The sequence below is a fragment of the Pectinophora gossypiella genome, chromosome 10 (genome assembly GCF_024362695.1).
Source record: "Pectinophora gossypiella chromosome 10, ilPecGoss1.1, whole genome shotgun sequence".
NCBI classification, from domain to species: Eukaryota; Metazoa; Arthropoda; class Insecta; order Lepidoptera; family Gelechiidae; genus Pectinophora; species Pectinophora gossypiella.
In genome coordinates, this window is record NC_065413.1 from 16,942,076 (window position 1) to 16,958,644 (window position 16,569).

General features: G+C 42.7%; 2 protein-coding genes across 2 annotated transcripts; one reads left to right on the top strand and one right to left on the bottom strand.

Annotated features, from left to right (window-relative positions):
* The first annotated feature begins 3,703 nt into the window (after positions 1-3,703).
* LOC126370012 (cytochrome c oxidase subunit NDUFA4) lies at positions 3,704-5,089 on the top strand. The gene is made up of 3 exons (XM_050014634.1): positions 3,704-3,885; positions 4,223-4,369; positions 4,940-5,089. Exons 1-3 carry the CDS (start codon positions 3,844-3,846, stop codon positions 4,994-4,996), a joined length of 246 nt encoding a protein of 81 aa, XP_049870591.1. The 5' UTR covers positions 3,704-3,843; the 3' UTR covers positions 4,997-5,089.
* Positions 5,090-5,962: 873 nt separating this feature from the next.
* LOC126369934 (programmed cell death 6-interacting protein) lies at positions 5,963-14,325 on the bottom strand. The gene is made up of 10 exons (XM_050014536.1): positions 14,081-14,325; positions 13,828-13,946; positions 11,727-11,854; positions 11,505-11,658; positions 10,394-11,157; positions 10,119-10,313; positions 8,873-9,194; positions 7,348-7,499; positions 7,138-7,269; positions 5,963-6,856 (listed from the first exon to the last, which is right to left on the bottom strand). The coding sequence occupies exons 1-10, from the start codon at positions 14,278-14,280 to the stop codon at positions 6,605-6,607; spliced, it is 2,418 nt and encodes an 805-aa protein (XP_049870493.1). The 5' UTR covers positions 14,281-14,325; the 3' UTR covers positions 5,963-6,604.
* Between the last annotated feature and the right edge of the window lie 2,244 nt (positions 14,326-16,569).

The window sequence follows — 16,569 nt, forward strand, 5'->3', positions numbered from 1 at the left end:
AACAGTAATCGATTGTTATTATTTGTGATACGAATCGTTATTTAAGTACTTAGAATGGATTTAAAGCTATATTTATTAATCTAATACTTGGTCCTTGACTTGGCTTAAATGTCATGCAGAGAAACCAGGCCATTAAATAAAAAAAAAAAAAAAACTTGACCAATGACCTTAAGGTGATTCGTTTTCCATACAAAAGTTGATGCAGTGCTACAGGAAAACGGATAGAGGAATATTGTTATAAAACCGATAAATAGTAATATTTTGGTGTATTATTTTCGCAAACTAACAAAAATTTAGGGTCCGAATACGAGAAGTACCATATTTCAGACCCTCAATTTTGATCAATTCTACATTTGTAGTGGTGCAGATTACAGTGTATTTGCTGAGCGTGTAGTGGTGTCAATGTTAGTTTGTGTGCGTGATAGTTTTTTTTTTTCTCTAAAGGCTTTGACTACTTGACAAGTGTAATAGAATGTCAGTGACAATTTATAAAGAGATTTTGTATGAATAAATAAAAAACTAAAAATACTACAATCTGAGAAAAGGAATATTGGAAAAATATTTTTGTTTTAACGCATATTATTTAAACATTTTTAAATAATGGGTAAGTACCGTGTTTTAAAAGAGGACATATATTATAATAAAAAATCAATACATAAAATGAAATGGCTGTATGGGCATAGTTCCCTTTGCCTTACCCTTCGGGGAAAACCAAATCAAAAAAAAAGTTGTTGCATTTGCCGGCCTAAATAGTAGTCATTTATAATGAATTGTTTTTCCATCCAACATACAGACTTATTTATATTCTCTTTGCCGCGGACTTTTTGGTGGGACCGGGAACGGGAAGGTTGCTTTCTTCATTGAATAATCTAAATAATCAATACGAAGTGGTGTTTTGCGGTTAATGATCACATTAAGTTAGTCGGAAAACATTCCCGATAGTATTATTAAATCGGAATATTCAATAAACAAAGTGTACCTATCTATTTTCGCTTTGCGCCAACAAGCCGCTTACTTCGTTTGGGGTTCGGAGTAGGAGTCTGCTCCGATGGTGGGGGCTTAGGTTTCATCATTTTATTAATCATCACCAAGAAAAAAAAACACAAGACATGGCTGTATGGGCATAGTTCCCTTTGCCTTGCCCTTTGGGAAAAAAAAATAAGATAAATTTTGAAATTCTTATGTATAATAAACAAACATCACAGACATCATGACAGATCTAAAACTAACGAAAATCTTTTTTCTTTTTTCTATTTGACTTATTTATGAATTTTAATCAAGAAAACGTGATAATAAGTTCGACAGCAACCAGTTCAGGTCCCCGAAACAGCCCGTTTCAGGCCGCGTATATATGGAAATACTACTTCAATACGTCTCAGCCTCGTCTTTTTTTAACGTCCTCGTTAAAAAAAGACGTCCTAACCTGAACTAACTAACCTAACAATAAACACTACGCGTAAATATAAGTCCAGAAATGCAATGCAAGTCGTCTGGACTGGGCGCGAAAACAACATAGAATTCGATTAGCTGCTAAGTGTCCCGCATGCTATCACCAGCTGTCACTGACATACGTATGAAGTCCCGCGGATTTTATTGGAACTAAATGACAAGTCATAATAATTATATGCGGATACTGCGACATCAGCGCCGTGCTTGCGGGACGTCCTGAAGCGCTATTACATCTTTCAAACGCGATGCGTCAAAGTTTGAACCGACGCAATTTAGGAAAAATCTACCTTATTATTACTGTACTGTGATCGTTATTTGTAAAATCATACAATACATATACACAATTCTTTATACACAATATAACTATTATGACATATTGTGGACTTTTCGGTAGACCTACAAAAAAGGAACAATTCAACCATACGTTGTTTTGTTATATCTCAATGGGCTCAGGCAGCGTTTTCGCCGAAAGCTCCAAGTCGGCTATATTTGTAACGATAATTATGTTTGACATTCATCATCATTTTTGAACCATTTTATACAAAAAAAAATACTTGTATAAATTATATACCCTAAAGCACGCCCATGAATCACTCTACTCATTGGTGAAAACCGTATGAAAATCCGTTCAGTAGTTTTTTAGTTAGCCGCATGTTCACTGATGCGATTAATGCCTGTTAGAATTTTACAAAATAAAAAATACGGAAATTACGGAAGGTACTTTAGTGCAAAGTACATTATTGTATAATTATAATATTATTGGTAAAAGTGATACTTTTTGAAAATTCCGTAACAAATAGACGGGTTCGCCAAATTCAATTGTAAAAAAAAATACAAAAAGAAAAAACAATTAAAACATGCACTTGGGTTTGAACCGTGAAACTTAAGAATGGCGGCGACTGCTTTACCAAATGCGCCATTTAGAAGTTAGAAGCAGACTTCAAATTATGCATCTCTTTTAATAGCTAACCTAGTTCGCATGTGTGTGTGACAGCTTCGTGTTTGTACACAAATTGAAATGACACCAACTTTTGATGCAATGTTTTAATATGATATCTGCAGTAAATACTTCAAAATTGTAGCTTAACTTAAAGATAATGTATGTAAGATTTCGCCACCTAACATTTCACTGGGTCAGAACTCAACACTAAACGAATAAATGGAAAAAAATACGAAAACTGCAGAAGTAACGCCATCTGCTGACGCAGCGTTACCTAGCTGAGTGAAACGTATCACCTTAAACACTCTGTTGATACTCTGGATTATTCACAAATCCAAATCCCTAATCCGAAAGTTGAGAAACCAGTGGTCTCGAACGTTCCCACTTTGGGAATGTTCTCGGCAGTAAAAAAGCGAAAAACTTATGTAAAAAGATCTTTATATATCATAACCTTTAGGCAGAAAAGACCAGAGTACCAGAAATAAATAACATTTAATATTAGTATATTACGAGGTTGGTACTCCACCTCACAACCCACACGATAGAAGAAGAAGTAGTAATACTAGTATTCAATATCTGTGAAAAGAACATTTTGAAACAGAAAAGCAGCCAGTTCTTAACAATTAAAGAGTATTGACAAGGAGAACATTTCTACTTTGGGAACATTCTCGGGAATGGCACATCACTGATCAGGATTCGGATAGGATAGGTTCCTTCTAAGAACTTCCGCCACGGTTTCTGTCAAGTTTCTGTTGACGTACAGCGCCAAAATGGCGTGGATCAAGCAGTAGCCATAAAATATAGCGTTTTGTAATAACAGTAGTACCTACCTAGTAGCAACATGGTAGCAACCTAGTAGTTAGTAGTGTCGTAGTGTCCCTCGATGGGCTTGCTTGCGGGCTTTTTGGCGGGAGGCGGGAACGGGACAGTTGCTTTCTTCATTGAATAATCTAAATAATTAATACGAAGTGGTGTTTTGTGGTTAATGATCGCATTAAGTTAGTCGGAAGACATTCGCGAGTGTTATTATATTGGAGTATTCAATAAACAAAGTGTATCTGCCTATTTTCGCTTCGTGTCAGGAAGCCGCTTCATAACTCAAAAGTTTATGCGGACTTTTGAGTTAATTCGTTTGGGGTTCGGAGTAGGAGTCTACTCCGAGGGTGGGGGCTTAGGTTTCATCATCATCACCTTTCATCATTTCATTAATCATCAAGAAAAAAAATACGTCAGACATGGCTGTATGGGCATAGTTCCCTTTGCCTTACCCTTCGGGGAAAACCAAACCAAAAAAAAAAAAAAATGGGCTTGCTTGCTTGACAGTTAACTGACAGACAGACATCTTAATTGTCATTTTCGTCGAGTTTTCGACAGATTTTCCTGTGGTGTTCTATCGGTTGGTGTAATCGAAGAAGATTTCAGTGGTCTCTTGTAGTAATCAAAAAATAATCAAAATGCAAGGCTTAAGCTTGCAAAGCTTGAAAAAACACAAGGCTGTAAGTGTAGATGACTATTTACTATCGATATTGCGTCTCAGCTGCTTACATAATTAACCTCTAACTTATTTTTTTTACATTGTTTAAGTAGTTTTCTTCTATTAAATTATTGCCAATGCCAATCTTGTAGAAGAAGGACATACAATATATTAGTAAAGTGGAAAGGTATGGACAGGTCATCACATTGTCAGTTATGTATAATAATCGATAAGACTGACAGCATATTTTTCACTTCATTGTAGATATTTATAAACACTTCTCGGCATCAACAGATCATATGTACATTGTTAAGGATGTATGTAAGGTATTGTTGTATATGTAAGGTGTGTGTGTCCAGCTGATCCCGCTGTACGTGTGCACGGCGCTGGGGTGCGGCGGCGCGGTGTTCTACCTGGCGCGGCTGGCACTGCGTTCGCCCGACGTCACCTGGAACCGCAAGTCCAATCCCGAGCCTTGGGAGGAATACAGGACCAAACAATACAAGGTGAAGACATCAAATTCACCAAACGCTCAGATACTTTGTTTATAAAAAATAATTATTTCAGAGCTTTTTGTTTTTCCACATAAGCCTACAAACATAGCTAGCCAATATATGGATTTGAATATTCCAGTTTGTATGGTCATTGTTACAGCAGGTTATATTTATTGTTTATTGCTAACCCCAGTTGGAACTTACTACCAAAATCACCAGGATATTGCAGGATGATCACTCGATTGTCTGAAAATAATAGAAATACAAATGTAAAGTAAGATGATTTGTACTTTGGAGGGCATTAACATGCCCAGACAGTCCCGGCTACTATTTACTTCAGTATGTAGTCATTACATGAGTTATGTCAGAGGCCTTTGGTGACTCAATGGTAACCTTGACACCAGTGTTGATGAGGTTAAATCATTGATCTCACAATCCACACAAGAGAAAACTAGGTACCTACATACTTCATGGCTTTACCCAGCTTTTGGACTAGTGGGAGGCAACAACCGTCTTGATGTCAAGAGGGGAGCTGAGTAAATGAGACATTGTGTGTTACAATGAGATTTGTTCTGTTTGCAGTTCTACTCCCCAAGCAGAGACTACGACAAGGAGGGGTCCCCGGCACCCAAGTTCTAAGCTGCATTGTTATTTTGTTACTAATAATCAACAGTATGTCTACAGACTTTAGAAGGTTTTAATTTAATAAATAGCAATAATGTGATAATCCAAGACTCATGTTTTCTTCAACATATCTCCCAACACCTCCCATTCCTGCACCATGATCACTCACTTATATTTTATACTAAGAAAAAAATATAGGACTTTGTAGGAGTATTAATTACACTTTAGCTACCTATAATGGAGGATAAAAACTAGAAGCTCAAATGTAGGCAGCTCTGTTGAGTGTTCCTAAATTTTGACAGTTCTCCATACTAAAATTCATGATAAATAGCTATAAATTGGGTAGTTTCCTAGGATAAAGTTAATTATGAAATTCTGATTACTACATAAAGACAGATCTAAAGGTGACAAAAACGTTTTTTTTTATATTTAACTTATGAATTTAAAAAATGAAAATGTAATAAGTGCAACGTTTTGTCACGTTTTTCTATGACGACACAGGGCGCTATTCTTTGGCGCTATTTCATACAAATTCCATCGTAATTTCGTGTTTTGACATTTAGAAAAAAGTAACTGATTTGACTAGTTGGAAAATATTTTATTGTGGAGTGTATCCCATCTGAAGGAAGAGTTACGAAAAACAAAAACAGCCAGTTGGAAAAAAGCAGTTTCCATATTATTGTATAATGTGTGTATGAAGTATTGTTTCGACTGAAAATAAGTTTTTCAAGTTTTCTTCTTTCCGATCTTTAGAGAATAAATATAACAAAGGGTTTTAGTGTATTAACTAAAATAATGTTTTTTACTCAAATAGTATTAGGAACTGTCAAAATTTAAGAACATTCAACAATATCGACACCAAGAAATAGGCAGTTTTTATCCTCAATCAACTCTATGCTAGTTCACAACAACAAACTAAAGAGTTCACAATACGTTTTAAGATTATGAGGATTCTGTGTGGCCATTGATGAAAAGAATAAATGACAAAAACAATATTTATTTAATTCCTACATTTTACAATTTCATAAAAACTAATAAATATGTTACATTCAAATTAATTTCACTTTCCATTGACAGTAATTTCATCATTCAAGCACCTACTGCCAACTCGTAAATGCTGACCGCCCCGCAGCGGTTCATACACGATAATCATCATCACATCACAGTATAGTTTAAATATTTTCGAAATAAAAAAGATTCAGGTTATTAACATATTTTAAACCAAGAAAATAAGGCATTCCAAGATCACAACACATCGGAGACAACATAGAGCGCAGTACACAGCGCACGGCCGGACATGCAGCACAAATATCTCGGTAGCACATCAGATCTTTAGGCAGACATACATTGCAACTAAAGGTTCTGGTTTGACCCAGCCAAGATAATAACCTATTGGTTTTTTTTCTTCGAGAGTTCTGTATATTGTCGTAACATGATAATTTGAGCCTTATTATCTATTATGTAACAACAGTCCTTAGAATCCAACATTAGTAACGGTCCACATACCCATTTCTTAACCTACGTTATAATAATAATAATTCAGAGCAACACGTCATCTCTAGGTGCGGCGAGTCGCCCATCGCGTCGAGATTACGAGTGCACCGAGCAGCCGCCGGGGCGCCGCTACTGCTGCGGGTAGGAGTCGTAGGGCGGGCGGGGGGCGGGCGCGGGCGCGGGCGCGGGGTAGGGCTGGTAGGGCGGCGCGGCGCGCGGGTAGGGCAGCGTGGCGTAGGGGTTGTACAGCGCCGGCAGGGGCGCCGCGTAGTAGGGGTAGGCCGGGCCCGCGTACGGCAGCGGCATGCCCTGCGGCTGCGCGGGGTAGGGCAGCGCGGGCGGCGCGGGCCGCGGGGGGGGCTCGCGCCGGGCGGCGGCCGGCTGCAACAGGAGGCGGCGGTACAAAATAAACAATTCCAATAAAGAGGACATTACATCGATAAAATCTGACTCGGACGGGACTTGAACTCGCAGCTCTTGTCCGGCGCACCGCCGGGTGCTCGTCCCATGTCCGAGCTAAACTTTTTGTAATTGAGTATGTTCTCTGTATGAGTTTCCCCAAGTACGGGTGAGTGCTATAGAAACAAAAAATCCATGATTGTAATATTTGCACTTTCAAATATTAGAATAATGGATTTTTGTTTGTGTAAGTGGGCGGAGACCTCGTGGGCGGGCGCGGGCGGCGGCGGGCCGGGCCGCGACGCCTCCTGCGTGAGGTCCTTCAGCAGCTCGTCCTTCTCCGTCTTGCGCGCGAAGCAGAAGTCCGACACCTTGTTCTGGAACGCCACCAGCAGCTGCAACGCACAAGGAGCAACATGAGTACCATACCGAGCAGCGGCGGCGGCGCCGCGGGGCCGGCTGCGGGTACTCGCCTGCGTGAGGTCGTTGTAGAACTTGACGCCCTCCTTGAGGTTGTTGCTGAGCTCGCTGTAGGCGTCGGCGGCGGCGGCCAACGCGCCCAGCGCCGCGTCCCGGCCTCCGCCCCCCAGGGGCGCCGCCAGCGCCGCGTGGGCCGTCTGCACCTCTGCGGGCACACGGGCCGCATGTCACATGCACTACCAATTATTATTAACCCTTAAGACTAAGTTATATTAAGTAACGTAACTCAATAACACAGGTTCATATTAATAATTCCGTTATAAATAATGGGCGTTTCCCAGGGTTCAATATTTGGTCCTTTTATGTTCTTTGAATACCTATACTTTATATGTGTCATTCATTATGTCTGTTGTTTTTATTGTAAGTACGCAGCACAGGTAATTGAGTATTTAAGTTTACGTACAGCCTCCCCCACTACACCAGCGCCGCGGCCTGTGCCGAGCCCGCCACGACATTATACTGGAGGAGATCCCTTTTACGTTTCTGACCCTCAAACAGAAAAACAGAACCCTTATAGGATCGCTGCTCCGTCCGTCTGTCTGTAAAAGACCCTTTTTCTCGGAAACGCGTGGAGGTATCAAGTTGAAATTAACATCTAAATACATACATATATCTGCGGTTCCCTGAAGCTATAATGAAAAATCAAGCTTCGAAATATGGCCATTACTAGCCCTATTTTTATACAATTCGTAAGCGAATCAAACCTATGGGGTACTTCCCATCATCACATCATTAATTTAAGTTCCGCGCTTTTGTCGGTGTACGAGTAGCATTCTCCATTCTTGTCTATCAAATGTCAATTCATTATAAAACATGACGTGCGCCTTCTCTTTAATCTGTTCCATGTAAGCTCTTCCTATTCCGCTCTTTGCTTGTAGCTTCCCTTCTGTGATGTTTTGAATAAATTTGTCGTGTCTTATTAAGTGGCCAATCATCTTGCCTCGTCTGTCCTCAATAACTCTCAATATTTGCCTCTTTTCCCTTACTCTTACTAGCACTTCCTCATTTTCAGTCCAACTTATTATTTAAATCCTCCTCCAACACCACATTTCAAAGGCCTCGAGTCTCTCTCTCTCTTTCTGTGTCAGTGTCCAATCACATCCACAGAGGGCTGTGGTCCATACGAAAGTTTTGATGCATAATTTTCTATCTTTGGCTATCTTAGCCTTGAATATGCTCCCCTTGTTGTGGAAGGCTTGTTTTACATTGCATTGGGTACTCCCCATAGACCTAAAATTAAGAAATTTGGCAAGAAGGAAGGTCTTACAACACAGGTAATGAAAATAGTTAATTTGTTGTTCCATTTAGAAAATAAGTTTTTGTATTTTGGACGTCCTCTACGCGTGTATTTTAAATGTTTATATTGCTAGTTTAATTATTTTGTCTTTGTGTTGTTTTTTAAGTTTACGTTTAAGTTGGTCAGCGTGGCGTCCAATATGCAAATAAATGTTTTCTTCGTTCCTTTGTACAAAAACCGAGGAGGGAGAGGGGCCTCCCAGCAAGGAGGCGCGGCCGTACCGGCGACGAGGTCCTCCTGGCGCCGCAGCGAGGCGGCGGCCCGCGCCTGCAGCGGCGCCAGCGCCCGCTGCAGCGCAGGCTCGGCCTCGGCCCCCAGCGGGCGCGCGGCCGCGTGCGCCTCCAGCAGCGCCTCCTGCAGCGGCACGCGCGCCTCCTTGAGCTCGGCCTCCAGCGCGTCGCGCTCCGCCTTGAGCGCGTCCACGTCGCGCATGAGGCGCCGCAGCGTGTCCGCGGCCTCGCCGGCCTCCGCCCCCCCGCCGCCGGGCGCCGCCGGCACGCCGGCGCCGATCTCGTCCTCGCTGCGGGACAGCAGCTCGATGTTCTGCGGGACATACGGCGGGGTGATTCACACGGAATGCCAGTGCAATACGCCCCCGCCGGCCGGGACCGCCTGGTGTAGGATCTATAGGTTCATATTAGTTACAATGTGCCGACATCCTCGCGTTACATACTGGTATAGGATTTCGAAGCGCAAAGTGGAGGTTATACTAATTCTGTTTGTCATCATGAGACCGATACTAAAGGTTATGAAGTTATGAACTAATATTATGTTTCTGGTTTACAGACAGAGCTACCAGCTACATTTTGCTATCAATCACTTATCTTTAGCAGGTAGTATTATGGCTATCGGACATTTATCTGGCAGATAGTGTCACTGCTAAGTGCTGCTGCTGTTAATCAGACAACCCTCAAAAAAACCTTTATGAAACGAAAACGAAATCGGAAATCCATAATCGGTAGTCAGTATTCGGAAATCAGTAATGCGTAATCGTAAATAGGTTATCGGAAATGGGTAATCAGAAGTCGGAAATCCGTACTCGATAATCGGAAATGAAAATTGGGGTACTCAGAGATACATCGACCGCATACAAGTATCAGTTTCACGTTGACAATCAGAGTTGGGATAATCTGTACTTTGCGCTTCGAAATCCTATACCAATACGTCCAGTGGTGTGTCGTTCCCGGAAATATTCCCGTTTTCCCTTTGACGGTAGACGCTAGCTGTTTATCTTTTTCAAATTGTTCTTTCTTGTACTGTAGTCTCACCTGTAAAGCTTTTTTACATAAGCTTTGCACCTTTTTACTGCCGGGAACGTCCCCAAACGAGGAACATTTCTGACGGTACATCACTGAAGGTTGGCGAGTAGAATGAAGGTTTCCAGCACATTTTAACGCATATTAACCTATGACTCCCAGTCCAGTTCGTGTCGGCCGGCGGGGACGTATCTGTAAGCGCCACACTCACGTCTCTGTGCTGCTGGAACTTCTGCTGCACGATGTGGTCGGCCCGCACGGCGTTGTCGATGATCTGCGCGTACTTGGCGGCGTTGGCGCGGAAGGCCTCGGTGAGCCCCTCGCTGGGCGAGCGCGACCAGCGCGGCCCGAACTGCGCGCGCAGCGCCGCGTCCGCCTCCGCCTCCTCGCGCAGCATCCGCTCCGCCTGCGGGCGCCCAAGCACGCTTTAGGCGGGTCGAATCGCGGCAAGCGAACCCACGAACCCACGACCGGATCCAGCGTCACCTCGTTGAGGATGTCCTTGTTCCGCTGCAGCAGCTCGGGCAGCTCGGCCACCAGCTGCGCCAGCGCCGCCAGCCCGCCCGCGGCGCGCACGTCGCGGGCCCGCGCCACGATGCTGGGCGGCAGCCCGGCCGCGCCCGCCGCCTCCACGCAGGCCGGCAGCGACAGCGAGGCCAGCACGCCGTTGAGCAGCTGCGTGGCCTCGCGCAGGCGCGCCACCTCGGCCGCCACCAGCTCGGCGCGGCGGGCCTCGGCGGCCGCCTGCGCCGCCAGCACGGGCAGCGGCAGCAGCCGCGCGAACAGGTCGCGGCCGGCGGCCCAGCGCGGCGGCGGCGCCAGCGCCTTGGCCACCACGGCCCGCGCCGGCGGCTCCAGCGCGGCCGCGTCGGGCACGCGCTCGTGGTAGATGAAGTCGTTGTCCCGCGCCGCGTCGTGCGCCAGGCGCGCGGCCCGCGCCGCCGCGTCCCGCAGCGGGCCCACGCCGGCCAGGCGGCCGCCCGGCGCCGCCGCCCGCAGCGCCTCGGCCGCCGCCTGCAGCCGCGCCACGCGCGCGCCCGCCGCGCCCGGCGCCGCGCCCGCCTCCGCCCCGCCGGCCGCGTACAGCTGCGCCAGGCCGCGGAAGGCCGCCTGCTTGGCCGCCACCACGGCCAGCCAGTCGCGGTCCCACAGCGGCTTCAGCGCCTCGCGCTGCATCAGCCGCAGCGCATCCGCGTACATCTCCTCGCCCGCCGCGCACACCTTCGCCACCATGCTCTCCTTCATCTCGTCTGCACACGCACACACATACGACGTAAGGCTACCAACTTTTGATACTTTTTTCTTTTCCACTACATTGCAAAACTTTGCCATAACTAGAGATGTGAAATGCCCGTATCTCTCAGTACTTTACGGTAATAATGTGTTAAATTTATGGTTTTGCTTTATTTCCTAATGTTTTAAGATAAGTCCATAATTATAATCTTCCATAAAAAAAATCCGAACACATTTTTTTTAACACAAATATATGATAATATTGTTAAAAAAATAAAAATAATCACAAACAAAATAAATGCTATTTCCCATCCAAGTAGAGTGGCTGTCGAAATTAAGAAGAAAAGAAAAGTGGGGAACTCACCGCGGATGCACTTGTAGGCGATGAGCTCCTGCGCCTGCGCAAGCATAAGCTGCGCGAGCGCAGCCAGCGTGTCGGGCGCCAGGTCGGGCGTGGGGTCCTGGTGCACGGCCAGCAGCACCGTGCCCTTCAGGTGCGTGAACACGCCGGCCGCTTGCTGCCGGCACAAGCACACGGTACTCAGACGAGCACATACACTAGTCCCACAGAGGGTCGAGGTCGTACCTGGCACAGCTTGGCGGCCAGCTTGAGCGAGTCCTCGGTGTCCAGCGGCTCGTGCGCCGCCCGCGCCGACTGCAGCGCCCCGATGTTGAACAGCACGCACACGCGCTCGAACGCCAGCGAGCTCACCGCTGCACACACGCAACACGCCCGGTCACATTGACACGTATACTGCTATCTTCAGAAACAGTATTTTAATACAAAGTAGTTGGACTTTCGGCGTTTGTCAGATGAATACTTTATCTATCTCTATCTTTCCCGAAGTCTCATTTGGCCGAAACCGTAGTCGGCACATTTCTAATTATTAGTATTCATACAACAACACCCTACATATCTTGCCTTAGCTCAACAGACGTCAATGGCAAGCTGGCGGCGGCCGCGGCGATAGCGCAATAGTGAGCAACTTTCATGACAGCAACAACTAACAAGAGGCCATGCTGCTTGTCAGTATCCAAATTATATTTATTGTGCGTACAGAATATTATACTAATTAGGATCAATGATGCCATGGAACAGATAAGAGCACACCAACCAGTGGCACAAGGAGAGGCAAAGGAGGATAATGAAACATGTATTACATTGGTGATTCATATTAGAATCATATGCTGGGAGGATGAAACTACTTACATCTGTATTGAACATTGCCCACCTCTCGACTGAGCAATAGTATATATGGCAGTTGTGTAGTGCATATACATACTACTTCTGCCTACACGGCCATGCACAGCACAGTACTGCACAGTATGGACGAAATTTTATGAAATCAAATCCTAATGCTTATTATACTGCAATTTGCACAATCTGGTTTAAGTCATTGTTTTGTTTGTGATTAAACCAAGTTACGTCCACATGATAGAATAACTTCTCTTTTATAAATGCTGTGTATGCTTGTTAAGATAGACCTTAGTTTTTGGTAAACTAAGTGTGTATATATTATGTATATGTATACAGTACATGTTAAGTAAAGACTGCAATATGTTATCCACTTTATGCTGTGTGAATGATTTCCTCAATAAACTATATTATATAACCTCAATTATTATTTATTTTATTTGTTAAGATTATATGGATACTATGAGAAGGCGTTATTACACATTATGATCAGTGGAGTAGAAGTCATCGCTAGGAATCCTACATACCTAAGAGTTTTCAGAGGTGTGTGACCTAACTTGTGATTGCAATGGTCTTCCCTTAGGGTTGGAAGGTCAGATAAGCAGGCACTTCTGGAAACCACCAACTCTTCATGTTAGGTAAATGGACCCTATGAAAATGGCATAACGAGGGAGATGATGTCAATGATACATGTTCACATATGAAGCTCAAAACCTTACCGTAAGCAATTAATATTGACACAATAAATTAATGAGGGACTTTCCTACTCCTTTCCTTTCCTGGACTAAGTTCCCCAAAAAAATATAGATGGCACTGTACAAATTGGCTTTGTTTAACCTTCTAATTTCATAGAAAGAGAGACATATGCATCTTTTATTGTTTTTGGGTATAAATGATGACCTTTTATTACACCCCAGCGCAATACATCTTGCATCCATTATTATTCTGATCAACATAAAGAGAAGCAATATAGGTAGCAACAACAATACCATATACATAATATGATCCAAATAGGTATATTTTTAAACATGCTTCTGCCATTACAATATATTTTTGAATAATTATATACCTGAGCAATGAGTAAGTAGGTATTATTACGCTAACCCTGACACCTGCGTTGATGAGGTTGGTAATTCACCTCACAACCCACACAATAGAAGAAGATCACACAAAATCTGGACAGTACCATGTATATTATTTTTGAAGAACATAGCCTGAAAAGTCCCTCATTAAATACAAAGACCTCAACCAGCATAAAGCTAATATTTACTTTATCACTTCTAAAAAAATATTTTTGAATTTTCTGGTTTGCTGCCAGTTTCTCAGCCAAGAGCTGTACATTAGGTAGATACACATGAGGTGTGATGAGATGATGTGAGTTTTATGAGTCACATTAATCAAGTAGATGTCATAATTCTGAATTGTAATGTTAAAATGATATTATAAAAAAAATATATAATAAACAAAAAAGTTGTGAAAATATGTTACATACTGAGACTCATCCGTCCTCCGAAGATGGAGCCGCGGTCGAAGGCGTCCTTCCACTTGAAGGGCACCGCCACTTCTTGCGGCGGCACCTTGCTCTCCAGCGACACCAGCTGGTCGTAATAGCTGAAACACACCACCGCGCTCACATCATCGCACGTACAACAGAACAACAAGAGCGGAGGTCGCGCCCGGTGACATCACCAGCTCCGAGCGCGACCATCGCCGCCGCCGTGACTCATGCAGGTACATCAACCTACTTGTAAATAACATCTAGTGACGACTGATCAAACAGCTTCCAAATGGCCTGAGCTCGCAGCCGAGCCAGCTCGGCGACTGCCTCGCAGCACTCGTCGGCCGCCTCCGCGCCGCTGTAAGTCGCCTGGATCAGATTTCGCAGCGGCTTCACCAGATCTACGTCCGAAGACTTTTTTAATGGAATCGACAACAACTCGGCCATTTTTGTGTCAGTGACTAATAAAATAATGTTATGATGAATCGTAATACCGAATAGTGTTGCCGCTCGATAGTGCCCTATCGATAGTTTTCGATCGAACTATCGATAGTTTACCAAAAAACGATAGTATCGATAATTAATCGATAGTATCGATACTATCGATAGTATCGATAGTATCGATAGCTCTTTTTTGGCGATACTATTGATAAGCAACGATAGTATCGATACTATCGATAGTATCGATAGTTAAAAGATGAAAAACTATCGATAGTATCGATACTATCGATAGTATCGATAGTTGAAAAACAAAAAACTATCAATACTATCGATACTATCGATAGTATCGCTCTTCGATATTACGCAAGCTATCGATACTATCGATAGTATCGATACTATCGATAGTTTTGTATGATCGATAGTGACCTTAATTTCGATAGTATTGTAAAAAAATCCTATCCACTCCACTTAACAGTGTTTTTTTAAGTTTAGAGAATTGCCTACTTCAAAACCAAATATCCACTGCAAAAACACCCACGAAATATAAAATATATTAAATACGAGCTTTAAATGGTGTGAATTGTTCCACACAATGCTACATTCAATACTATCGAAATTAAGGTCACTATCGATCGTACAAAACTATCGATAGTATCGATACTATCGATAGTATCGGTAGCTTGCGCAATATCGAAGAGCGATACTATCGATAGTATTGATAGTTTTTTGTTTTTCAACTATCGATACTATCGATAGTATCGATACTATCGTTGCTTATCAATAGTATTGCCAAAAAAGAGCTATCGATACTATCGATACTATCGATAGTATCGATACTATCGATACTATCGATAGTATCGATACTATCGATAGGCCTATCGATTGGGTACATGATTTTGGCTGTTTACTATCGATAGTAAAACTATCGATTTTTCGGCAACACTAATACCGAACCGAACTGACATGCATTGAACACTAATTTGACACTGACGTTTCTTTTTCTTCTTAACAGAATGGCAAAGAGCTTTGTATCATACAGTCTCATCACGCATTTTTTTTGTTTGAGCCTGTAATCTGCATCCGTCCTTCCTAGTGTAGGCATTTCAAATAAAGCCGTAGATATTTCACATTTCAGTGTAAAGGGTGTTCGGGGTTATGGGTCAGAGGAAGAAAATAGAAAATACTTTAGTAAAGAAAAGAGTAATTTATTAACGCAACACACCCTACGCCATTGCATGTCAGAGAGAGAGGCCGTAGACAAACATAGACACTATAGTCTTTTTCTTAAAATAATAGGGATGCGTCACACACGACCAACACCAGTGATGTGACATTGCTACCATAACACCCCCCCTCAATGTTACATCACTCAACACAACTATATAAAAAAATATCCAATACAAAACAATCGAAAACTTTACATCCCATGACAACTTAATACAAACTTCTAACTCATAACTATATCTCTTTAATAATACAAACTGTTTTCCATAATATAAAATCAAACCCTTACTTATATAAATTTAAACTCAAACTTAAACTTCTTGAACTCAAAAACTCTTCCCTATAAACTTAAACATCTTCAACTCAAAACTTAAACTTAAAACTTCAATAATAACTTCTATTAATCAACTAAACATGTCTCTACAACTTACTTACACACAACTTAACTTCTAAAACAATATCTCTTTACATTTTTCAAACTTAGCTTTACTCAATGCTTTAGTACATATATCTGCCACTTGACTTTCAGTTTCAATATACTTCAAAATTACAACATTATCTCTAACTTTATCTCTAATAAAGTGATACTTCAAATCAATGTGTTTTAATCTTTTATGATGCTCGGGATTCTTTGCAATATGAATGGCTGATTGGTTATCTTCAAACACAACAAAATTATTACACTTTAAATTAATTTCTCTTAACAGATTTCTAATCCAACATCCCTCCGAAATACCTTTAGCTAGAGCTACATACTCCGCCTCCGTTGAAGATAACGCCACACACTGTTGCTTACCCGATGACCACGACACAGGACAACCATATACCTTCATAATACAACCTGAAGTAGACTTCCTGTCCTCCTGATCTCCTGCCCAATCCGCATCAGTATATCCTACTAATGGTACTTCCTCACCTTTCCTGTATATCAACTTTAGACCTAATGTCCCTTTAATATACCTTAAAATCCTTTTTAATCCCTTCCATACATCCTCACCTGCGCATGACTGAAACCTGCTTAAATAACTCAGAGCATAACATATGTCAGGTCGAGTACCTAACATAGCATAC